We start from the raw sequence: 20,633 nt of genomic DNA on the forward strand, positions 1-20,633 counted from the left end.
TTTTTTCTTTCCTTCCTCTTTTCTCGTTTTTTTTTCTTTTTGGGCCTGTCCCCCCCTTGTCACGGACGCAGACCCTTAGACAATACCGTGACAGAGCTGCATTTAACTATGAAGAGGAATGATAAAGACAGCACAAAACTTTTCAAATAGTGAAAAGCTATGCTATTTGGTTTTCCTATTGCTAGTAAATGAATAAATTGAAATTTCTACACCATGCAGCTTTGGCCTCTTTGTACGAGATAGAGTCAAATCAACATATTAAAACACAGAGAAATATTCACACACAGTGGGGCAGAAATGAAGCAGTTGATGCCATCCAACCACTAATAACTAAAGAAATATCATGATTAAATAAAAGCATGCTTTTTTATTTGCCAAATTTGATAGAGAAAAAAAAAACAGCTTAAAACTATTTAACTTCTCTTAACTTTGAGTCTTTAATAACAACAAAGAATTAGTATCAAATTAAACTGGAATTATTTCTTCCCTCTTTTTTTTTTTTTTTTTTTTGAGTGAAATAGCCCAGCTCTTCTTCAGAACATCTGTCATTGTCAGTCTTCTCCAGTTTAGAGAGAAAACAGAATTGGCTGAATTCTCCCATCAAGTCCAGGAGAAGGTGAAGGACAAAGTAAAGCTAACACAGGAAAGCCTACCACCTACGTAGCAGAGACATGGAGACATGGTTTATCTTCCCAATACTTAACACCCATATTTAAATTTTCAAACAGTTTCTACGGAATCATCTGCCAATTAGGATTACATACCTTTGCTCCTGATGCCGCATAATTCTTCAGTTGTAATTTTCCTCACATAAGAAACACAACTTTGTGTTTCAAATTCAGAAAAGACAAAATGTAGTAACAGGGACATTTCAGCACCAGTAAAGCCAGAGTCACTGGGTCCTCCTGGCAGAAACATTTCCTACTTATTCTGGTTCTCCTCATATCTAATTCTTACATTATGGCAGGCAAGTGTTAAGGCAAAAACAAAAGCAGAATTCACAGAATTCCTGACAGCTTTACTGTCAGAACTTCTAACCACCATGACCTTATTATTTCAATTCGCATTATTCCGTGAGAGTATAGAATCACAGAACCATAGAATGGTTTGCGTTGGAAGGGACCTTTAAGATCATCTAGTTCCAACTCCCCTGCTGTAGGCAGGGACACCTCCCTCTAGACCAGGTTGCTCAAAGCCCCATCCAGCCTGGCCTTGAGTGCTTCCAGGGAGGGGGCATCCACAGCCTCACTGGGCAATATGAGTAATAAATTAATTCCAAAGTGTGTTTACAAGGCTGATAGCGAGCAGTATGGACAAGCAATTGAAAAAAGCATATCGCTTATTGTTTTCAAGGGCTTCACAAGCCCTTAATACTTTTAAGAAATTCATCAATGGCAGATCTTTGTTAAAGTTATAACAGGTTGGATAAGAAAAACTGGAATACAGACAGAATTCATCAGAAAAAATACTTCTTGCTTGCTAATTTTACTTACAAAATAGGCACAGAAATTTCTCATTATTTTTCATCATAATATAGGACAGAAGGAAATATCAAAATAATAGAATTGGTCTGAGAGAGAAATTTAGCTTCAATTCCAGTACTGCTGGTAAGAAACTGGTTTTACTTGTACTAAATTACCTAAATATCTTCTGGCAGAGAGGGATTCATATCCCAGTTAAGGGACTAGCTGGAGCAATAGTGGAAGGAGTATTTTTACTAAGAACTGCTTTTACTATCTTCATACAGAAAAGATAATACTGCATAAAATGATATAGTGTAATAGATAAAGAATAAGAAGCCTTATCCTGGAGCAAAAACATATGAAGTGACCCTTCTGGAGACTTTTTCTCCTCTTTGAAAATAAAGCAACCAAGTGTGAAAACATTCTTTCCTATGTGTTCTTTCAAATCTGAAGAGTTTGAAGGTATTTTGAGAATAAAGGAAAAGACTTGTTTGATATCCTGTAAGATATCAAAAGTAGGAAATGATTCTATCACTGGCTGCTAGTAAAGATATGCTGTTATCTATACATATGTGGACAGGCAGTGTCCCATCCTACTTTGACATATAGCGATATCCTACATTTCTTGCACGCTTCAAATTTCTTTTTTGAGATGGCCTGTACAAAAATGAAAATTGTATAAAAAACAAAAATGAAATCTCTGCAAAGTAATAGAAGGGAACTTTTTGGCAGCAAGCTTTATACTGCCATCAGGACTAGCAGATGCAGAAAGGGAGACAAAAGCAGAGAAAATAAAAGTAAATGATTTTTGGTTTTAATTGAACGTAAAATAAAACAGGAGAGAAAATCTTTTTTTTTTTTTAACAGAATGTAACACTGATTTCTTTTTACTAGGAATTAATGTTTATCTATTTTTTATCATCACTGACATTGAACAAAACAAACAAATCTGTTCATTATGTACAAAAATGGTTTGTTTTAGTAACCGCTTAATATTTTCACAAATTTTTATTTACAACATTTAGCAAGCTATGCCAAGATTTTTGCTTTCCAGATGTACTGAAGTTAGTAGAAAATTTTGCTTTAAAATTCATAAAACAAATCAGAGACTTCAATATCTGTTAGCAAAGCCATCAAACTGACATATGAATGGAGTGCATAGCTAGTTCGGAATCTTTTGACAAATTATTTTCACCATACAAAAACTGACAAATCTAGACTGATTTTCCTGGGAAAATGTATTATTTTCAGGATATTTTCATCAGAAATTATTCTTGGAGTGGGACAGAACTCCTAGTGTTTCCTTGCAAGAAAACTAATGGGAAAAAAAGACAAAGATTGCAAGGTAGGTATCACAGAAACCTACCTTTTGATCATTTAGATCACAAATCCTCCAGGAGCTCAACCTTGTCCTAGTAGAGGTGAAGGGATTGAATGAATATATCATGGCCTGACGTAGAGTTGGGATGCAGCTAGGATGGAAATATGCCCAGTGCTGAAAAACATTCTTACATGCTAGGGTACAGATTCAGTCATTCACATTGTAGCCCGGTACTCAGTGTTCCCTCACATCCTCTTTAATATAGGCCACAGAAAAGCAAGGATCACCCAAGCCATCATATCTAATTCCTAAACTGCAGGCAATTATATAATTGTGCTGCAAGGCACCTGTAGACTATATATCTTCTATTCCCCATTCATACCAAGTCACAAAGCACTGCCTAGTAAGCTGTATGCAACTTACAAACTTCAATAGAAAGTATCTAAAAAGCCTGAAAAATACAAAAAGAGCAGGAGAAAATAAGAGCATTTTTAATGTCATAACTGTCTGCAAGAGTTGAGAATGCCTGGATGATAAGACCAAAACAGCGGAGAAATTCATCTGCAACAGAAGTCAGCTGAGCTCTTTGCGTGATTCAAGATGTGCCTATGATGCATTTCCTGTTTATGAAAAAAAAGTTTAGCTTTTTTAAAAATAGTATTTGAACTGTAAGACATTATAGATACAAGCCCACTGATTACTGAGGATTGGATCTCTCAAATTTTACGACTCAGTTTCATCCTAATGTAAAATAGGAGAATATGCTAACTCCTGAGTATAACATAATAAAAAATATGAAGTATAAGGTAGCAGCTTCCTCTCAGCTTCTAAATTGCATGAGATTCAATCTGACAAGATTTTTAAAACTGAGTAAATTCAATGTGAAAAGGTTTGTAGAAAATTAAATTAAAGGTTTGTAGGAAATCACAGGTGCACCAGGTGGCATATAATATGAGCTAAACGCCTACTGAAGATCTCCATGCAGTATTAAATCCATTGCAAAAGCTCATATTTCTCAAGAACATACCAGATGCACATAAAATATAAACAAATTAAACCAGAAATATGAAGTTTTGCTATTACTGCTAATGTTAGCAATTCAGTAAGTTTTATAGCAATACTATTCCTCACATATCTGTTAAATCAGTGCTATTTATAAGAGGGACAGTTATTTGTATTTGTTCAATTACAGAACAATCTAAAGAGCATTCTGGAGCATAGGATTACTTATTAGAATAGAATATACTCTATACATCCATGCGTATGTTGTCCCTGACTCAAGTCTAGATGCAAAGGATGCTGGAACTAACAGCCATTTAACAAAGAAAACATTTGAATCCTGATAAATATTTGCATACAGGTTTAAAATGCAGAGTACTTCAAAATAATTATGTCCCTTTGAATTATTGTCTTGATTTGGGAAAATGGTTTTGTCTGACAGCATGCAATCAAGTGTATAATGAGATCATTCTAGTTGGCAATCACACTGGGATGGATGGAGCTCAGTGTTGGTCAGTGTGTACACACTTTGATGAGAAACACTTTCAGCACTCATTTGAAAATTGTCCAAAACTCCTGTGAAATCTAAATTTTTTTTCAGCTGCACTTCAAAGAATAATGATAAAAATAAATGAATCATGAGAAAATGTTTAGTATACATCAAGCAGCAGCCTTTTTCTCTCACTTTGCAAATAAAATGTACATCCGACCTTCAGAAAGCGAAACTCTGTATGAACACGTTGGATAGATGGAGACCTATATGTAATTTGACAATGAACTGTTCACGTGGTATCAGTCATCCCCATGTGCTTTAACTTCAGAAACAACAGAGTATTTTTAATAACATTCTATTGTAAGGATGTTATCAGAGATGTTATCCAGAGGAGAATATGATGGGAAGCAATTATCTTAATTATATACTAAAAACCTCTTAGAAGGATGATAAGGTTGTAAAGGAAAGTACATTAAACCTGGAATATGTAAGAATTGAAGTGGCTTAATTCAGCCTCCTGTGCATGTGCATTCTGAAGAAGTCTTTAATTATGATTATAATGCCCTTTTTTTCCCCACAAAAAAACTCTGCTGTATCAAGGACATAAAGGGGTGGGGGAAATGGACAATGCAACAAACCAACTTACGTGCATCGCTCTATAGATGTGGAAGAGAAATAATATTATTTTAAAAAAGAGCACAGGAATGTGATATATTTTCCTCAAATATCAAACAAACTCATGTGAAAATATGCTTCCATTCAAAGGGAATGATGAATGAGAGCTACTAACGCTCAATTTTTTTATTCAACAGATCTATCTGATTGATATCTAAGAGTTTATAAAGATCTGGTAGGAAGCTAGCACAAATGGTGCTGTTTCTTAATAGGACTTGGAATACTGATAATGTTTGAAAAGACTAAGAGTAAACTAATCAAAGAAGCTTACAGGCTTTCAACCCAGTATCAGGAATACAGAAGAGATGATATGGATCACCATTAATAACAAATTAAAGGGGCACGGTTCACGCAAATTAGCATAGCTTCAGAGAAACCCTATCTTGTTAATTAACCTGTTTTCTAAATGAAATTATGTTTGCTTAATACAAGCAAATAGAGTTAGTATGACATTTCCTTTCCAATACATTTGGGTTAATATTACATTTCGATTATTAAAATTTAGTAACGTGGTCTATGTTTGCAAATGAGGTAATTAGAAAAAGTTAGTAATGGTTGCAGAAGTATATGCGTGATAAGTATCCTCAGTATATCAAGCTCACTTGCTCTTACTTTTCAATCTACTCACACTGAAAAAAGAAAAGGAAAGTAACACTTTAATCCGTCTTTAATGGGAGGGTCAACAAGTCTCTGTAAACCTCATTTATCTCAAGTTTTAACACAGTGTTTTGAAGTTAAGAGTGTACCACTTGAGTGGTGGGGAAATTAGAAGATTTCAATTTTTCTTATTGTTTAGTAAGGAAATTCTATGACAACAGAAGTTTACCCACATACAAAATTGCTCTAATAGTTAAAACATACAACAACAAAGGAAGCGATGTGTAGAGAAACTTATGGCTGTATCTCATGAGTTCCAGGACTGCTTAGAGTGGATGTAGCCAGTGGATGAAAAATTACTGAAATCTTTTATTATTCTATTTCTCTCAGTTGTTTTATTAACCTGAAAAAGAATTTTCAGGTTGTCTCACTCACCTCCTGAAAACTACCTAAAGGTAAAATGGGTCACAGCTTTCACATACTGTCAGAATGTGATTGTAGCAAAGGGGGTAATTGGGCAGAAATCAGAGATGCACACCACCCCGGTGTTACCTCTCCATGGATCTTGCTCATCACTGGTGAAAACGCATAGCTAATGGTGGTGACTATGTTGAAAAATAGTGTTTTGTAGCTGAGAATTTGCTCTGTCAAGTAGTGTTATTGTGCTCTGCATCTGCTGTAGATTCCCTAGAAATAAATAGAAGGCATTACTTTCTGAGTGACCTATGTAGACATCAACACAGGACCAGAAACACAGATGAACTTTGCTTCTTTAAAAGATAAAGTAGTAAAAAAGTGCATATGAAGCATCCTAACAGTACTCCAAGAATTGCGATAAGAAAAACAAAAAAAAGAAAGAGTCTAAAAAAGTTATGATGAAACTGACACCTAAGGTGACTGAATTTTGAGGATTTTTATTCGGAGAAAATAAAAAGAACTAGTATCAATTGCTTTTTTTACATGAACAGAAATATCATGAAAGATAGAAGAAAACTAGTGCTTGCCAAAAAGTGTTTTAAAAAAAGAAGCTTGTAATATTGTGAAGGTCACAATAAGATTCTACTCTAATGGAATGTTATTCAATTGCATCTATTTCTTTTTCTCTTGAGTAAATTCAGAACTTCTTGGATCTTGACAAAGTTAGACAGAAGATGTCAATACTATTGTTCCTATATGCGAACACAATCAAACAGGATAATAGGCTAAAAAAGTCTTACTAATGTCAAAATAACTCCCTCAAAGTAAATGTAGATGATTTAAGATGAAGAATGTAATTCAGTAATTGAAATTGCATCTTTGTGACATTATAAAAATATTATAAAAATATTTTCTTTTACACTATTGAAAGGTACTTAAAACATATTGTTTGCATGAAAGAAAAAAAAATGGATTATAGAAGAGTTATTATATATTTTGTTCTTTAATCAGCGCTCTCCAACATTTACTAAAATGTCATGTGAAGTTAAGTATCCTAATTGCAAACATATGCTAGTACATTAGATGAAAATGCTTCGGATCAGAAGCGTGCACTCTATACTGTTGCAGTAGAAATGACAGATACTGAATGTGTCATCACTGAAACTCAGTCAGAAGAAGGTTAGTACAGTTTCCAATACACTATGTTCTGGCAAAAATTTACATCTTGAAGCTCTGAATATGATCTTTATATCTTTATAAATCAATCTGTTATAATAAATTGAGAAGTTTTGTGCCATAGCCAAATTTTCTCCATATGGCTCAGATACAGGTTAAATGAAGAAAAATATGAGTAGAAAAAAATTATATGCAGGCATTATACTATGGTTGGGCAATATATGCCACTATGAATAAGTAAATGGCTCAAAAATAGTTTATGAAAATTTCTCATAATTCTCAATTTTCGCATTAAAGCAAATTTGACTAATAATCAGCTAAAAACAGTAAAAATGATCGTTTTTTTTCAACCGAACTAAATATAACATTTAATTTTAAAAAGTATCTTTTTTTGGTTCAACTATTTCAGATCTTTTTATAACCCTTATACTTTTACTTTCCTAGTCTTATGAGGACATAGCGTGTAGAAATTATCATCCAGATTTCAACAGAAGCCAATACTTTAAATGGATGCATATGGATAGAAGTAAGACAAAACAACACAAATATTCTGCGACAGAGAGAACATCTATAGAAGACCTCACGTAACACTTCTACCACCAATTGGAGTCCTCTAGCTGCCATGGCAAGAATGTATCTGCAGACATGCATGTGTCAGGTTAGGCTAAACTTCACAGAACTTAGCTACTTTCAGATGGCTCTAGACCAACTTGTACATGCTGCAGTTTCTCTGATTCACAAGACTGCCTTCCTTATCATGCTCTTCTCCCTGCAAAGCTAAAACAATCTTTATCATTGAGAGTATTTAATACTGATAGACTGCAGTCAAGGGTTTAAGCGTACTATATTCTGCTACCCCTGGTTTAAAAAGCATATTTAAATGAAACACACGTCTAACAGCAGCCATTCTGCTTGAAGTAATTTGGATAAGTGGACTTCAAAAAGGTTAGTGCATGATCCTTTAGATCAGTTAGTTTCAAAGTTATGATGCATGGACGATTCACATTAGTCCCTTTAATTGCCATTCCATACAACAGCTTGAATGGCAAGCAGGCAATTTTATATGCTTTGTGGTGGAAAGGTTGCTTCCTGTGGCCACTTTGCACTGGTTTGCTTGCATCTAGAAAATAACTGTATAAAAGTGAAGGCGTACATTTATTACTCAAGAAAAGATGAGCTTGCTAAGTCTCAATCTGGAGAACTGAAATGTCCAAATCGTCAGAACAGGTCCTGTGAAGATTTGTGGCTGAACGAATCAGAACTGATGACCTGACAAACAGCAGTTTACCAAGCCAAGGATCTGAGAACTTAGGAAACAGTGTAGAAGATTCATATTTTAATTTTGACAACAGTGCTATCACATCTAGGGTATTTTTTGATTTGGTTTTCTGAAGGGTAGTCCCCTAGCTATGTTTGCTGATACTATTACACAGCAAACACAAGAATGAAAGCAGAGGTGAGCAGACATGCTGGCTGCAGATTTTCACATTCACCACAGTGGCAGGAGAGGGAAGCCAGGCTGAGGAAACAAAAACAAACCCTAATGTTACAGTAAATAGGACAGCCTGGGGACAATTAATACATTGTAACATTTCAGTGACAAGAATTTTTTATTAGTTTCTCTGCTTTGTTTATGAGACTGTAAGAATAAGACGTCATTCATTACAGATTTATTATACTGCGTGGTCCTCCTTATAAGTTAAGGGCAGTGAAGTACAGACCAAGTAATTTTCCTAAGTATCAAAGACATCATGATTGACGACAGCGAGATTTCTCCAAAATACATTTAGATGGGTAGATGACCAGAATAGCTGTTCAGATTTCTCTTCCTTCCCGTTCCAGCTCCTTGCCTTGTGTTTGCCTGCTGCAGGCTAGCGGCAACACATTGCACATCTAAGGACATTTTCATCCCCTTGACAGAAGCCATATCTTAGATGTAACTGGGTAGGGCTGTACCAGAGCTATCTTTAAAATCGCTGACTGGGGAACTCTTGACGATGTAGTGGCTGAGAGCTCAGCATAAATGAAGCACCTAAGTATTTAACTCATTTCTCAAGTGGATTTTGCAACCCACACTGAGTTCTGCATTGCTGCAGCTGAACTATTTCCAGAGTTAAAGATGGCTCAGTTAGGCCTGCTCGACTTGCAGCTCCTGTAAAGTATCTGGTAAAAGTAGGTCCCTGAACTAGAACTCCCTCATCCAAGGCAGGTTTTCTTGCAGTGTACAGATAGCAATGTCATTTTTGGTTACTAAGATGCTGTATGGAAACCTTTGTTAATCTACATGGCTGAACTGACTCTCCAAATGAGGTTGTTTTTTTTTTTACCAAGTTCACAAACAAAAAAAAGTTGGAAAATTCCGCCCTGTTTCCGAATGATACTCAATGAGACCTAAGAATGGTTTAAGTAGTACTGAACATCAGTCATTATTATTACAAATTTAGCACACAGATTGCCACTCAGTCCCCCGGGGACCTTCTGCAGTAAAAAATTATAGAGGCAGACTAGAAGACATATGAATGATCTCTCTAACATATATGGTCACACTTAATCCAGTGAAAAAATTATTATTAATATTTTCAAATGTAGCCCATATTTCATCCTATATTTCTGCTAAATAAACTGGTTATGACACCAAGAGGTTCAAGGGTAGAGGATGGTATAATGTCCAAGGACGTGAGTTAAAGCTGTAAGGGCCTTCAATAGCATGAGTTCAAATACAGCATGGTGTAACTGATAAAAAAATAATGCTGCATTAATGAAGATACTTGATGAAGTCTACTTTAGCATTAGAATTATCCAGCACCCTGAGATTCAGACATTTATTAAGATTTTACACCTATCCGAGATGATGAATTTGTTGCTAATAGTTCACAAAATTTAATTACATCTGTAAGATCAAAAGGGCAATATTAATGTGTGCCGTATGAACTAATAAAATTTTATGGTTATTTTTCAAGGTTGAATATTCCCCACACAATTTTTTTTCTATGAAAATTAAAATGAGCATTAGAAATGTCTAGTTTAAGAAATGCTGATACTGCTCAGGAATAGCTTCACAGAAATATTAGTAAGATTGAATTGTGAATCAATTTATTCTGTGAGGTTGATTTTATGAGATCTCTACGAAATCTTAAATGCAAATTTATATTTTACTTAGCAGAAGAAGTTGTGTCAAAGTGTAACATTTCAGAGTATTCCTATCAAGTCTTAACTGCAAGTTTAAAAGTTGAGAAACTGTGGCAGAGATACTATCACACTCTGCCAACCTTGTTCTATCAATCTACTGCAGAAACAAAGAACTCAACATGAAATCAAACACATGGGCAGTCTTTTTTTTCTCTTAAACCAGTCCTAATGTGAAGCCACTGCTTTAGCTGTCAGCATAAACCAATAATATAACTGATCTTCTTACTATATAAACCTAATTTCTGGCATGGAATCAGACAGAAAATGTAGGATTTCAGAAATGGAAGTAATAAACCATTTCTTTTCTGTCCTGTTTTATTTCCTACACTTAACAATCATTTGCCATGTGGTGCATGGAGTGCTATTCTTTACTAGTTCAGGAATAACATTCAAGAAATTGAAAATAATAGAGAACTACAGGCCAGTCTCTCTTTTTCCCCAGTAGATCAGAGAATGATGACTGGTAATGTGAGTACTCCCCGCCTGTCAGGAGTTTACTGGCAGGACAGATAATAGTTACAACATGCAGCTCTGCAGCTAGAAAGGCCAGCCAGAATGACCTTTCCTCTCAGTAAAGGGAAGGAGAACTCAATGACTGAGTTCAGCCAGTCACACTTACACTGGCAAGAGGTAGTAATGCCCCACACAGTGGGGAGAGTTCTTCAGAGCATCCAGCCACCTGGGGAAAGGAGACTGACAGATGCAATCTTACGTTCAAAAGCACTGCCTCATGCTCTAAAATGAACACATGACTTAGTAGAGCAGTTTGAAAAAAGAGTATTACCAAAGTCAGCAACTCTCAGTGAGACAAAAATAAGGAAATTCGGGGGAAAAAAGGAATGCAAATTAGATCCTTGTTTTAAATGATTGATCTCTGCAATCATACATAACTTATTCAAGCAATAAATGTGCATGAACTAAAGTGGCAGGCTGACATTCACATATGATTATACATATTATTAAATAAATTAAAACTGTGAGTGATATGGCTGATTTCATTTGGGTCATCTCTAGTGTAAGATAACAGCCGACAAGATTACACATGCAACTTACAAGCCATGCCAGTTAGAAAACTACTGTATTTATAGCTTAAAATAAAATCACATTTTGGAATCTGCTCACCTATACAGCCAAATGTTCATCTGAATAAAATGCCATGGAAAAGATCATAAAGGTATATGGGAAAATTAAGACAGAAAGAATTACTGTACATTTTTATTGCTAGCTTGACCCTGTTAGATATTACAAAGGTGATGGGTGCCCTCATGAATGTCTTACAACTTCTTTGATTACTCCCTGGGCTTCTGACACTATTTATTTTTAACCATATGTATTTTCACATTAAGGTCTAAAAATCTTTTTTAGCATCTGTTTTTTTTTTTTTTATTTATTTTAATGGACTTACTATGCCTATGAAAAATGTTTGTGTTCATCAGACAGCACATTTCTACAGCCTAGTGTTTTATTTAATGAAAAGTCTATCAGCATTTTTTCATGCTAATTACAGCGGAAAGCTCTGCAGTCGAGCCCCATTTCTATGGAAGAAGATAATGAACACCCTCAGCCAATTTATGGGGCTGAGGCAATGTAAAGCAATCTTCCCATCACAGTAAGTGTGTTTATGGTGATTAATCTAGCACAAGTCTGAAAAACAAGGATAATTTGGCATTTTCTTTCCTTACCGAATGACAAACTATAACATTGTTAAGCACTGTTCTGTACAATCTGCTAATTTTTTTACATTATGAAAGCCAAAAAATCAGCAAAGTAGTCATACTGATGTTTGGGTCAGATTCTAGTCTGTTCAGCGCACCTATGCTATAGGGATGCTATCCCATTTCATGCTACCTCTTAGATCATTGTTAATAACACAGATTCCCTCAAGCCTGTTATTGCCCAAGTGTTTTGGAGAGGTGGGAGTTATGCTCCACTCTACCTCAGCTGGCAGAATCCAAAGCTGTGGCTTGATTTTTGGCCCTTATATACTATGTCTGATATAGATCCCTCACTCTTCCAATTCCAATTCACCTGTGAAATCAAGAAGGTGCTTCCACTTAAGCAAAAAAGCAGAATAGACAACACAATGTTAGTCAACAATCATCTGTCATCCTTGTATATTTCCCAAATCACGATTCATAATCAAGATAGCAAAAGTCAAAAAGTCAACAGCCCGTTTCAAATAGGTCTGTGTTGCTGAGAACTCTCACTTGTCAAAGCAGTCTCCTCGTCCAGTAACTTTCAGTCAAACTATTATATTCTGAAATTCCTGTACCAGGTGGTGACTAATAAAGAGATCGTACAAGGGCCAGGGAAGAGAGCATTTAATTTTGGAGAACAGAGTAAATAGAGTCCTTATAGATATCATTAATCTGACTCAGTGTAATGTTATTGTTTTATAATCACTGTACCTCATTGCTGTTCAAACCTGTGTAATACAAATAGCAATGTACCAAACAGAGAAGATATTTCAGTATCATTTAATATTTGTATCAGTTCTTTTTCAGTGTTTCATTTTCCAAAAGGGAACAGATCTTCCCTTATGTAACACGGAACCTCAGAGTACTTTAAATTTTGAAGTAGTTGTATAATGTTGTTGCTAAGCACCCCATTAAAAAACAGAAATTAAGTTGGTAAATAGCTTACTGCAAATGACTGGGCTTAAAGAAATTCTATTTTTAATGTTGGCTTTTCACAATCTTTGTCTATTTATCTATAAAATTATTTAAACCACTGCTTTATCTTCCCTCCTATAGCATTTTGATATCAATCTTTACTCTGATATTAAGCTTTTATGGTTGCTCTCTGAAAGTTATAATCATGCTGAGAAAAGTAGAGTATTTTATTCTTACAAATATAAACAGGTGACATTCTACACTTACTACATGACACTTACACCAACGACTAGGTAAAGGATTATTCGGTGATTTACCTGGTCTTGAGGAAGATACTCTTGCTATCTCTAGAGAACAAGGCTTTTTGGTCACTGCTATGTCTATCAAATCACAAAGACTGCTGTCATTTTCTGAAGGAACTGCATCCAGAGGTACAGAGGGTATAGCTTCCAATGCATAACCTCTCTTCTTTGAATAAGATTCCTGAAAAGCAAAACATTAATTAGGTAAGAGAGAGATTTCTCAGGTGACAGAGGAAAAGAAGTTGTTCAGTAACTGGCTAGCAGGGTTTAACATTCAACAAGTTAAATATCACATCCTGCTGAAATGCAAATTTTAACAGACTGGAATGATTATTTGCATGCTTGAACAATGATAAGATTTCTTTTTGTTTGTTTAAAAGTTATTTTATTTGTAACAAAGTACATGTATATTTAAAGAAATAGCTTTATTCACTAAATGCTGTATTTTGATGGCAAAATCCCAGGATGTAAAGATGAATTACTTCTGTATAGCTGAATGAGCAGCAATAATGACACAAAGTCTCTTAACATTTATACATAGAGAGTATTCCCATCATTAGGAAATGTTGAGGAAGGGAAAAAAGGAATTAGCCAGAAATTTTGGTAGTATACTGAACTGTCCCATCAAGCAGACTGTCTGTGCTTTAGAACACTAAGAATATACCATCAAGTCTCAACAGTGTTATTGGACTCATGACTTTTTTTTTTTAATCACAGCAGAAAGGAATTGCATAGACAAAGACATAATCCTAAATATACAGAGCATATGGATGACTGGGAATGTCAAGCACTGTACATAAATCAAGTATGATATAATAAAATGGACAGATACATAAAAGTGAAGGAGTTGCCAGGAAAATGGTTGGAATGTAAAGCACTGACAAATTCTTATGAACTCTCTCCCTAAAAAAGTAAATATGACAATAGCATGCCAAGCAGAAATTTAAGTTAGAGACCCCCCAAAAAATTAATAATTAAATCATCTGGAAGTCTAGCAAATGAACAGTTAACTGAAGATGTTAAGCCTTAATTTGAAAGAGTGCATGTAGCAAAAAGAACAAACAGAAAAATCGCATTGCTGGAAGAAAGCAACATACTCTTCTGGTTGCTGTAACATGCTCTTCATTTTGTAGGCACTGAGCATATTTGAGAAATTTTTAAGCTGTTAACCAATCCAATTCATGTTAAATGTTAGCAGATTACATAAAATTATCTTCAAGTATCAGGCATCAAGCAATGTGATTTCTTTTTCTAAGATTAAGAGCTTCAGCAATCTTCTGAATAAGATCAGCTCTGTTGTCTCACCTCACCCACTGCAATGTGCAGGAATTCTACAATAATTCTACTACATATGCCCTAGATATTTCATCCGCACCAAAAAATCTTTTAAAGAAATACAATTCCATTATAGTTGAGTAATCTTAGTTCTGAAATCAAAGTAATCTGATCTTAATTTTTAAAAAACAGAGATAATTCAATCTCACATTTCTGCAAAAAGTTGAAGGGGACAGATGTAATTGACTATCCACTATCAGGAACTAAGAACTAGTTCTTATTTGAAATTAAAATTTATAGAAGTAGTATGCTGTGCTGGGTACATTAAAATGAGTATTTAGTGGAAAAGATAAAGATACACACTCAACAGGATTAAGAGAAAAAGAGAGAAAGGTTGAAAGTGTGTGAGTCACTGGGAAAGTATAAGAGCTGTCCATCCTGCTAAGATATAAATTAGATTACTATATAATAAACAACAATATGAGGCTCAATTTGCAGATAACACACCAGGGAAACACCATGCCTTTTACTCAGAGGTCTCCGGCAAACTAGGTCTCCTTGAAAGTAGTCGATGGTCTAATATATCTCATTTGTAATTAAAAACCCATACAAGACTAGAGAACAGAAAAGGAAAGAAAAACGGATGTGACTGTTGGCCAGCAGGAGTGAACTTGCTTCTAAAAATATATTTATGGTGATTGCAAGTGATAATATATGTAGGTTGCTCCAAAAGTAATGCCTCCTATTTATTTCCATGGAAACTACAGCAGATACAAAGAGCACAATAACATTATTTAATATAGTAAATTCTCAGCTACAAAATACTATTTTTCAACATAGTCACGACCATTACCTGTGCATTTTTGCCAGCAGTGAACAAGAGCCTGCACGCTGCGCTAGTGAAAATCTACACCAGTGGGGGTGACTCACTGTTGCCACTGCTGAAACCCACCACCTCACTGTGCTCACTTCCACTGTTTGGTCTCCATAAATGTTCAGCAAGTGTCAATGAATGTCAATGGATGCCATTTTTTCTGCATGGAGAAATTCAGTTACACACCTTGGCTTTATACATACTTCCCTGTCAGACTGCCACTTTACTGCCAAGCGTTGCATGGCAGCAAAATTTAATGGAATATTAATGGAACATTTAATAATACTACATTTAAATAAAACATTTAAATAAAACATTTAATAATAATAAATGGAATTTAATTGAACATTTTTCTCTCACATTATAGGCTAACATGATAAAATAGGAGGTATTATTTTTGGAGCAGCCCTCATACAAGTGAAAACAGCATTCCATGCCAAGAGTGTATCTTCAAAAATTACAAGATTTTGAGTTAGGCCTTTTCTCCAAGTTTCTGCCAAGTTTTAACCTTCCAGATTCTCTTACTTTTCTTACAAGAATGAGTCTGAATGACAGATGCTCGAGGAGTGTGATATTAGCAGTACATACATTTTTTTGTATGACCTGAGAACAGAAAAGGGTAGATATGCTGTAAGCATCTAATCTGAACTGATGTTCTGTCAAGAAGAGATAATTTATATTCAATGGAATTCTTTTTCATACTATCTATCTCCTACCCTGCAGAAATCAGGTTAGTTAAAGTTTATTATTTTCCTAGAACACTGAACAACACACCAGAGTCAGACATGACTGCCTGATGAGCAATGGCAGAAAAAAAACTGTTCTCACAGGATGTACTGTTACACATCATTTGGTACCATTCATCATTTCTCTGCAGTGACAATTCACATAGATAAGTTGTCTTTTAACGAACAATTATTAATTTCTTTGTAAGTTATAAATTCTAAAATTATCAGCAGTTGACTTGACCTCTCAGAGTCTAGGCTACTTACAATTGAAGGCCACACTCTATCCAGGTATTTAAAAACTGATTGGATCTGGATTTACATAAGTCTCTCTATCAATAAATGACTTAATATTAAAATTAAATATTAACCGCCATCGCAACTTAAGCAAGACACCTAATAAGCATCACACAGACTAGAAAAAATAGTTATTTTAGGCTTGAGGTGTTTTTCTTAGAAAATATGTGGAACATGTTGTCCCTATGAATGTTTATACTTTAAAAGGTAAGTTAAGAACACTGCTCTAGAAAGAGCATAACTAGTGGCCTAATTGGCAGATAATTCAGACTGTTACTGAAAACTTTAAGGCTGTAATTACTGATTAGTTGCAAATAGATACAACCTAGAGGTATGATACACGGGTTTTCCTTTTTTCTTGACAACTCTTAATGGAAGAAGTATTTTAATAAAGCTAAAAAAGAAGAATGCAATGTATCTGCCACTTTTAGATATCTTCTTTTATAAAAGTAGTGATGAACTTCCATCAAATTCTAACTTTTGGAATTCCTTCCACAATAGTTGGCTGAATTCAACCTGGCCACCATTTAGGAGAATACTATGATACTTCTATTATTAATACGTTGGAGTGTTATTGATCCTAAATACACTGCCAGCCCAAAGCTAGCATGAAAGTGAGCAATGAGTGGATTTACCATGTATGTTAGATCTCAATGTTTATAGTCTGTTATATAATGTTATCTAATTGGGACAGTTCACATGAAATGTTTTTGGTAAGTCACAAAGGTTGCTGAGATGAATCAGGAATTCATCCAAGAAAGAAGTCCTAAGGAGACTTCTGATCAATGACGGAAGATGTTTTGACACGCAAGGTGGTGGGGAGAATGCCCGCCCTGGAGCAATGTTGAGTGAATTTGTCATGATAACACTGAGAATAAATAACTGAAAATATTTATTGTGTCATTATAACTCAAAACCACAATTAGATATGAAATATTTATTTTGGCTTAATCTGTATTGAAACAAAGCATTAATATTACTGTAATTTTATGGCTATAAAAATTCTTTTTATCTATTTCAAATAATTTAACCAAAGCCATTTGTATAGTATCGTGTAATTAGAATCATTTTTCATGAATCAAACTATGATGAATGTTCCTTGTTATGACAGCTAGAAACACTTGAATATGTAATTTGTCACAGAATAGATAATAAGGTTCACTCCATGATATATTACAAAATTTGGAAAATCCCCAGTAATCTCATTTAAGGGTTATGACATTGGAGGATCTACTCTGGTTGCACAAAGTATTAATAATACAGATTTTAAGAGCAGTCTTTTTTACCTTGTTCCTAAGCATCTGAAATCATGGCTTTGCTGTTTTAGAACTAATAAATGTCCAAAGTTATCCAAAAGATTTTTTTCTGACCAGCACCTGGAACCGCCCTTGTGATAAATATTCAGTAAGTCATCCCAAGAGCTGATAAAAATGTTTATAAAAAAAAAAAAGAGAGAGGTTTGTTTTCCTGTATATTTATATTGTTAGAAATGTAAAATAAAGATGATGCACAATTTTTTCAGAAACCATTCATAAAAGTTAAATTTTCTTTTTCAAATTTTTGTTCAAGAAAAAAATGAGCATTATTATCGATATGGCACCATAAGGGTAGCTTTATCCTCTCAGTATTTTCATGTATCTTGCTTAAAAACTAAAATGTCATATGAAAAGTCTGCTAATGTCAATCCTTGAGAGCTGAAGGTTCCTACAAAGTTTTACAATACAAAATTAGCTAATGTAGCCGAAATTACAAATGTCTGAAAAGATGGGTACACTGTGAGCATAATGAATGCAGTGTTAACCTCAGCAGAAGGAGCATATCACTGTATTTTATGGAGAGTTTTCATAATTTTCTCTAGCAGATATTCAGAATTTCAAATGAAGTTAGATTGTTGTAGTCATGCAACACATTTTCCTATGCATGCGACATTCGGGCCATGAAAAAGAGCAGATGATTCCTCTAATAACTATCTCACTATGACAAAGAATGTACTGCAAGTCTAAATAATCTCGTTTATGCAAATGCTAATGGCTGTGTGTGACAATGTAGCATAATGCAGTAACTGGTTTAATGAATGAGTCTTAGTTTAGCTGAACAAAATGCAATTAAAAACTAGAAAGTAATTTCCAGGTTAAATATCCTTCCATTTTTTTCCAGTTTTATCGTGAGCAATGTTATACAAAAAAACCCATGTCTTACTTGAACATCAAGCCACAGTGCAATGCCTATGTAAAATGAAGGTTATTATATTAAACAGATAAAACGAGTCTAAATCTCAGCTCCATGGAAACAATGCTTCTCTGCAAGTTGCTTAGCTTTTACGCTTATGTTTTAAACTCTCGCTCTTACACACGCACACACACACACAAAAGCATTTAGCTCAAATTTCTATAAATTTACAGAAATCAGGATGAAAAAATAAGAAAAATATATTTATGCATTGCTAAGTATGATAATAAAAACACTAATTTAGTCTTTGTCAAAGTATTCCAATATCATTTAATCATCTCATAGATAGACCTTCATATATGAAGGAAGTTCCATACAAACATGTTATTTTCATATGCCACTTTCTGCAGTAAGTGGTACAATAAATCGTTAGAAGTGATGAAGATGAATGAAGAAAATTTCACAATTACAAGAGGTAAGTTTCAACATTCAAAGCACACAGAAGTACAAGAGGAAGGCTCTTCTGCTACTGTGGATAGAAGAGGAAAAGAAAAGCTTTCCACATAACTGAGATCAGTAAATGCATCTATACTTTTGTCAGGCTCTGAGTTTAATTTGGTACCAGTGCTAAAATTTGAAGGTAGCTATGAAGACACATTTTACACACTCTCAATTTGCTATATAATCAGACCTCTTCATTTCAATAAAAATGAAGAGAGAGAGTTTTCCAGGGTTTGGTTGGTTGGTTTTTGTTTTGTTCTGCTTTTAAGAAAAGGATCACACAGTTTTATGGGAAGAGTGGTAGACTTCCTGACTTACAGAAATCTCAATAGAAATCAACAACTGACAGATTGATTATGAGCATCACATGATTTTTTTTTATTTATTTTAAAGTCACCATAATATTGTTTTCCCCTAAGGGAACAAAAGAAATATTTTCTTCTTTAAAGTTTTCAGATGTGCTTGAGATAGAGTAGGTGTGAAATATGCAATTAAAGAGTGAATAAGAATTCAGAATTCAGCCTTCAGACAAGACAGTGAACCATTCATGCTTTTGCCAGCATGCTTTCCACAGCTGAAAGATCCATGGGCTCAGTCCAGCTCTGAAGAAAATTTTGTCTCCTGCCCTATCAAAACTTTATTAAGGTTTGCCAATCTTATGTTTCCTGTAGAAACAGCAAAAAAAAAAAAAAAAAAAAAAAAAAAAAAAAAAAAAAAAAGTGAAAACAATCTCTCAAAAAAATACTAGGTACTGAAAAACCCTGAAGCAGATTCAGTATTTACTGGACAAGCAATGCAGCAAAAAATGTTGTGAAATTCCCTTCACCTGCTACTTTGTGTTAAGCAGACAGGTTGGAATTTTCTCGTATTTTATAGCTTAGTTCCTATTAGTTACAGTGCCAGTAAATTATGAGTTGGAGGAAACATAGGAACTGAGCACATCTAGGTAGATATGCAAGTATAATATATTTACAGATTTATAACATCATAGAATGGCTTGGGTTAGAAAGATCATCTATTTCCAACCCCCCTGCCATGGGCAGGAACACATACCACTAGACTGGGCTGCTCAAAGACCCATCCACCCTGGCCTTGAACACTTTTGGGGATGGGGCATCCACAGTTCCTCTGGGCAATCTTTTCCAGTGCCTCATCACCCTCATAGCAAAGCTCTTTTTATCTAATCTAAACCTATGCTTTTTTACTTTAAAACCATTATCCTTTGTCTTCTGTGTAAACAGTTTTCAATATTAACCTAAAGTAGAAAATAAGCCTAGAATAGCAAACTGATTTGACTAGAAAGCAAATAACATCAAAAAAGAGAGGCGTTATGAATAGCAGTTTATTTGCAAAGAAAGCTTTACCATCTCAGTCTGCTAATTTGTTACTAATAATCCGTGCATTTTTTGAAAATACTTAGTATCCATCTATCCCATTTGTTCTGAAATCACGTAAAAATTTTCACAAATTTGCACAATAGAAACCAATGTCCTGATGCCATACACAGCGAGTGTAATATAAGCTACAAATAAGCATTTCAGAAGAGGA

The 20,633-nt window shown here is 34.6% G+C and overlaps 1 protein-coding gene across 2 annotated transcripts in view; it reads right to left on the reverse strand.

The window, feature by feature from the left end:
* ANKS1B (ankyrin repeat and sterile alpha motif domain containing 1B) overlaps positions 1-20,633 on the reverse strand; it is a 433,433-nt gene that overhangs the window by 293,621 nt on the left and 119,179 nt on the right. For both annotated transcript variants that reach the window (XM_021408341.1, XM_021408420.1), the window contains exon 10: positions 13,260-13,425. In XM_021408341.1, the coding sequence (XP_021264016.1) occupies positions 13,260-13,425 (166 nt within the window). The remainder of the gene's footprint in view (positions 1-13,259; positions 13,426-20,633) is intronic.

Source organism: Numida meleagris, chromosome 1 (genome assembly GCF_002078875.1).
Source record: "Numida meleagris isolate 19003 breed g44 Domestic line chromosome 1, NumMel1.0, whole genome shotgun sequence".
Classification (NCBI taxonomy): Eukaryota; Metazoa; Chordata; class Aves; order Galliformes; family Numididae; genus Numida; species Numida meleagris.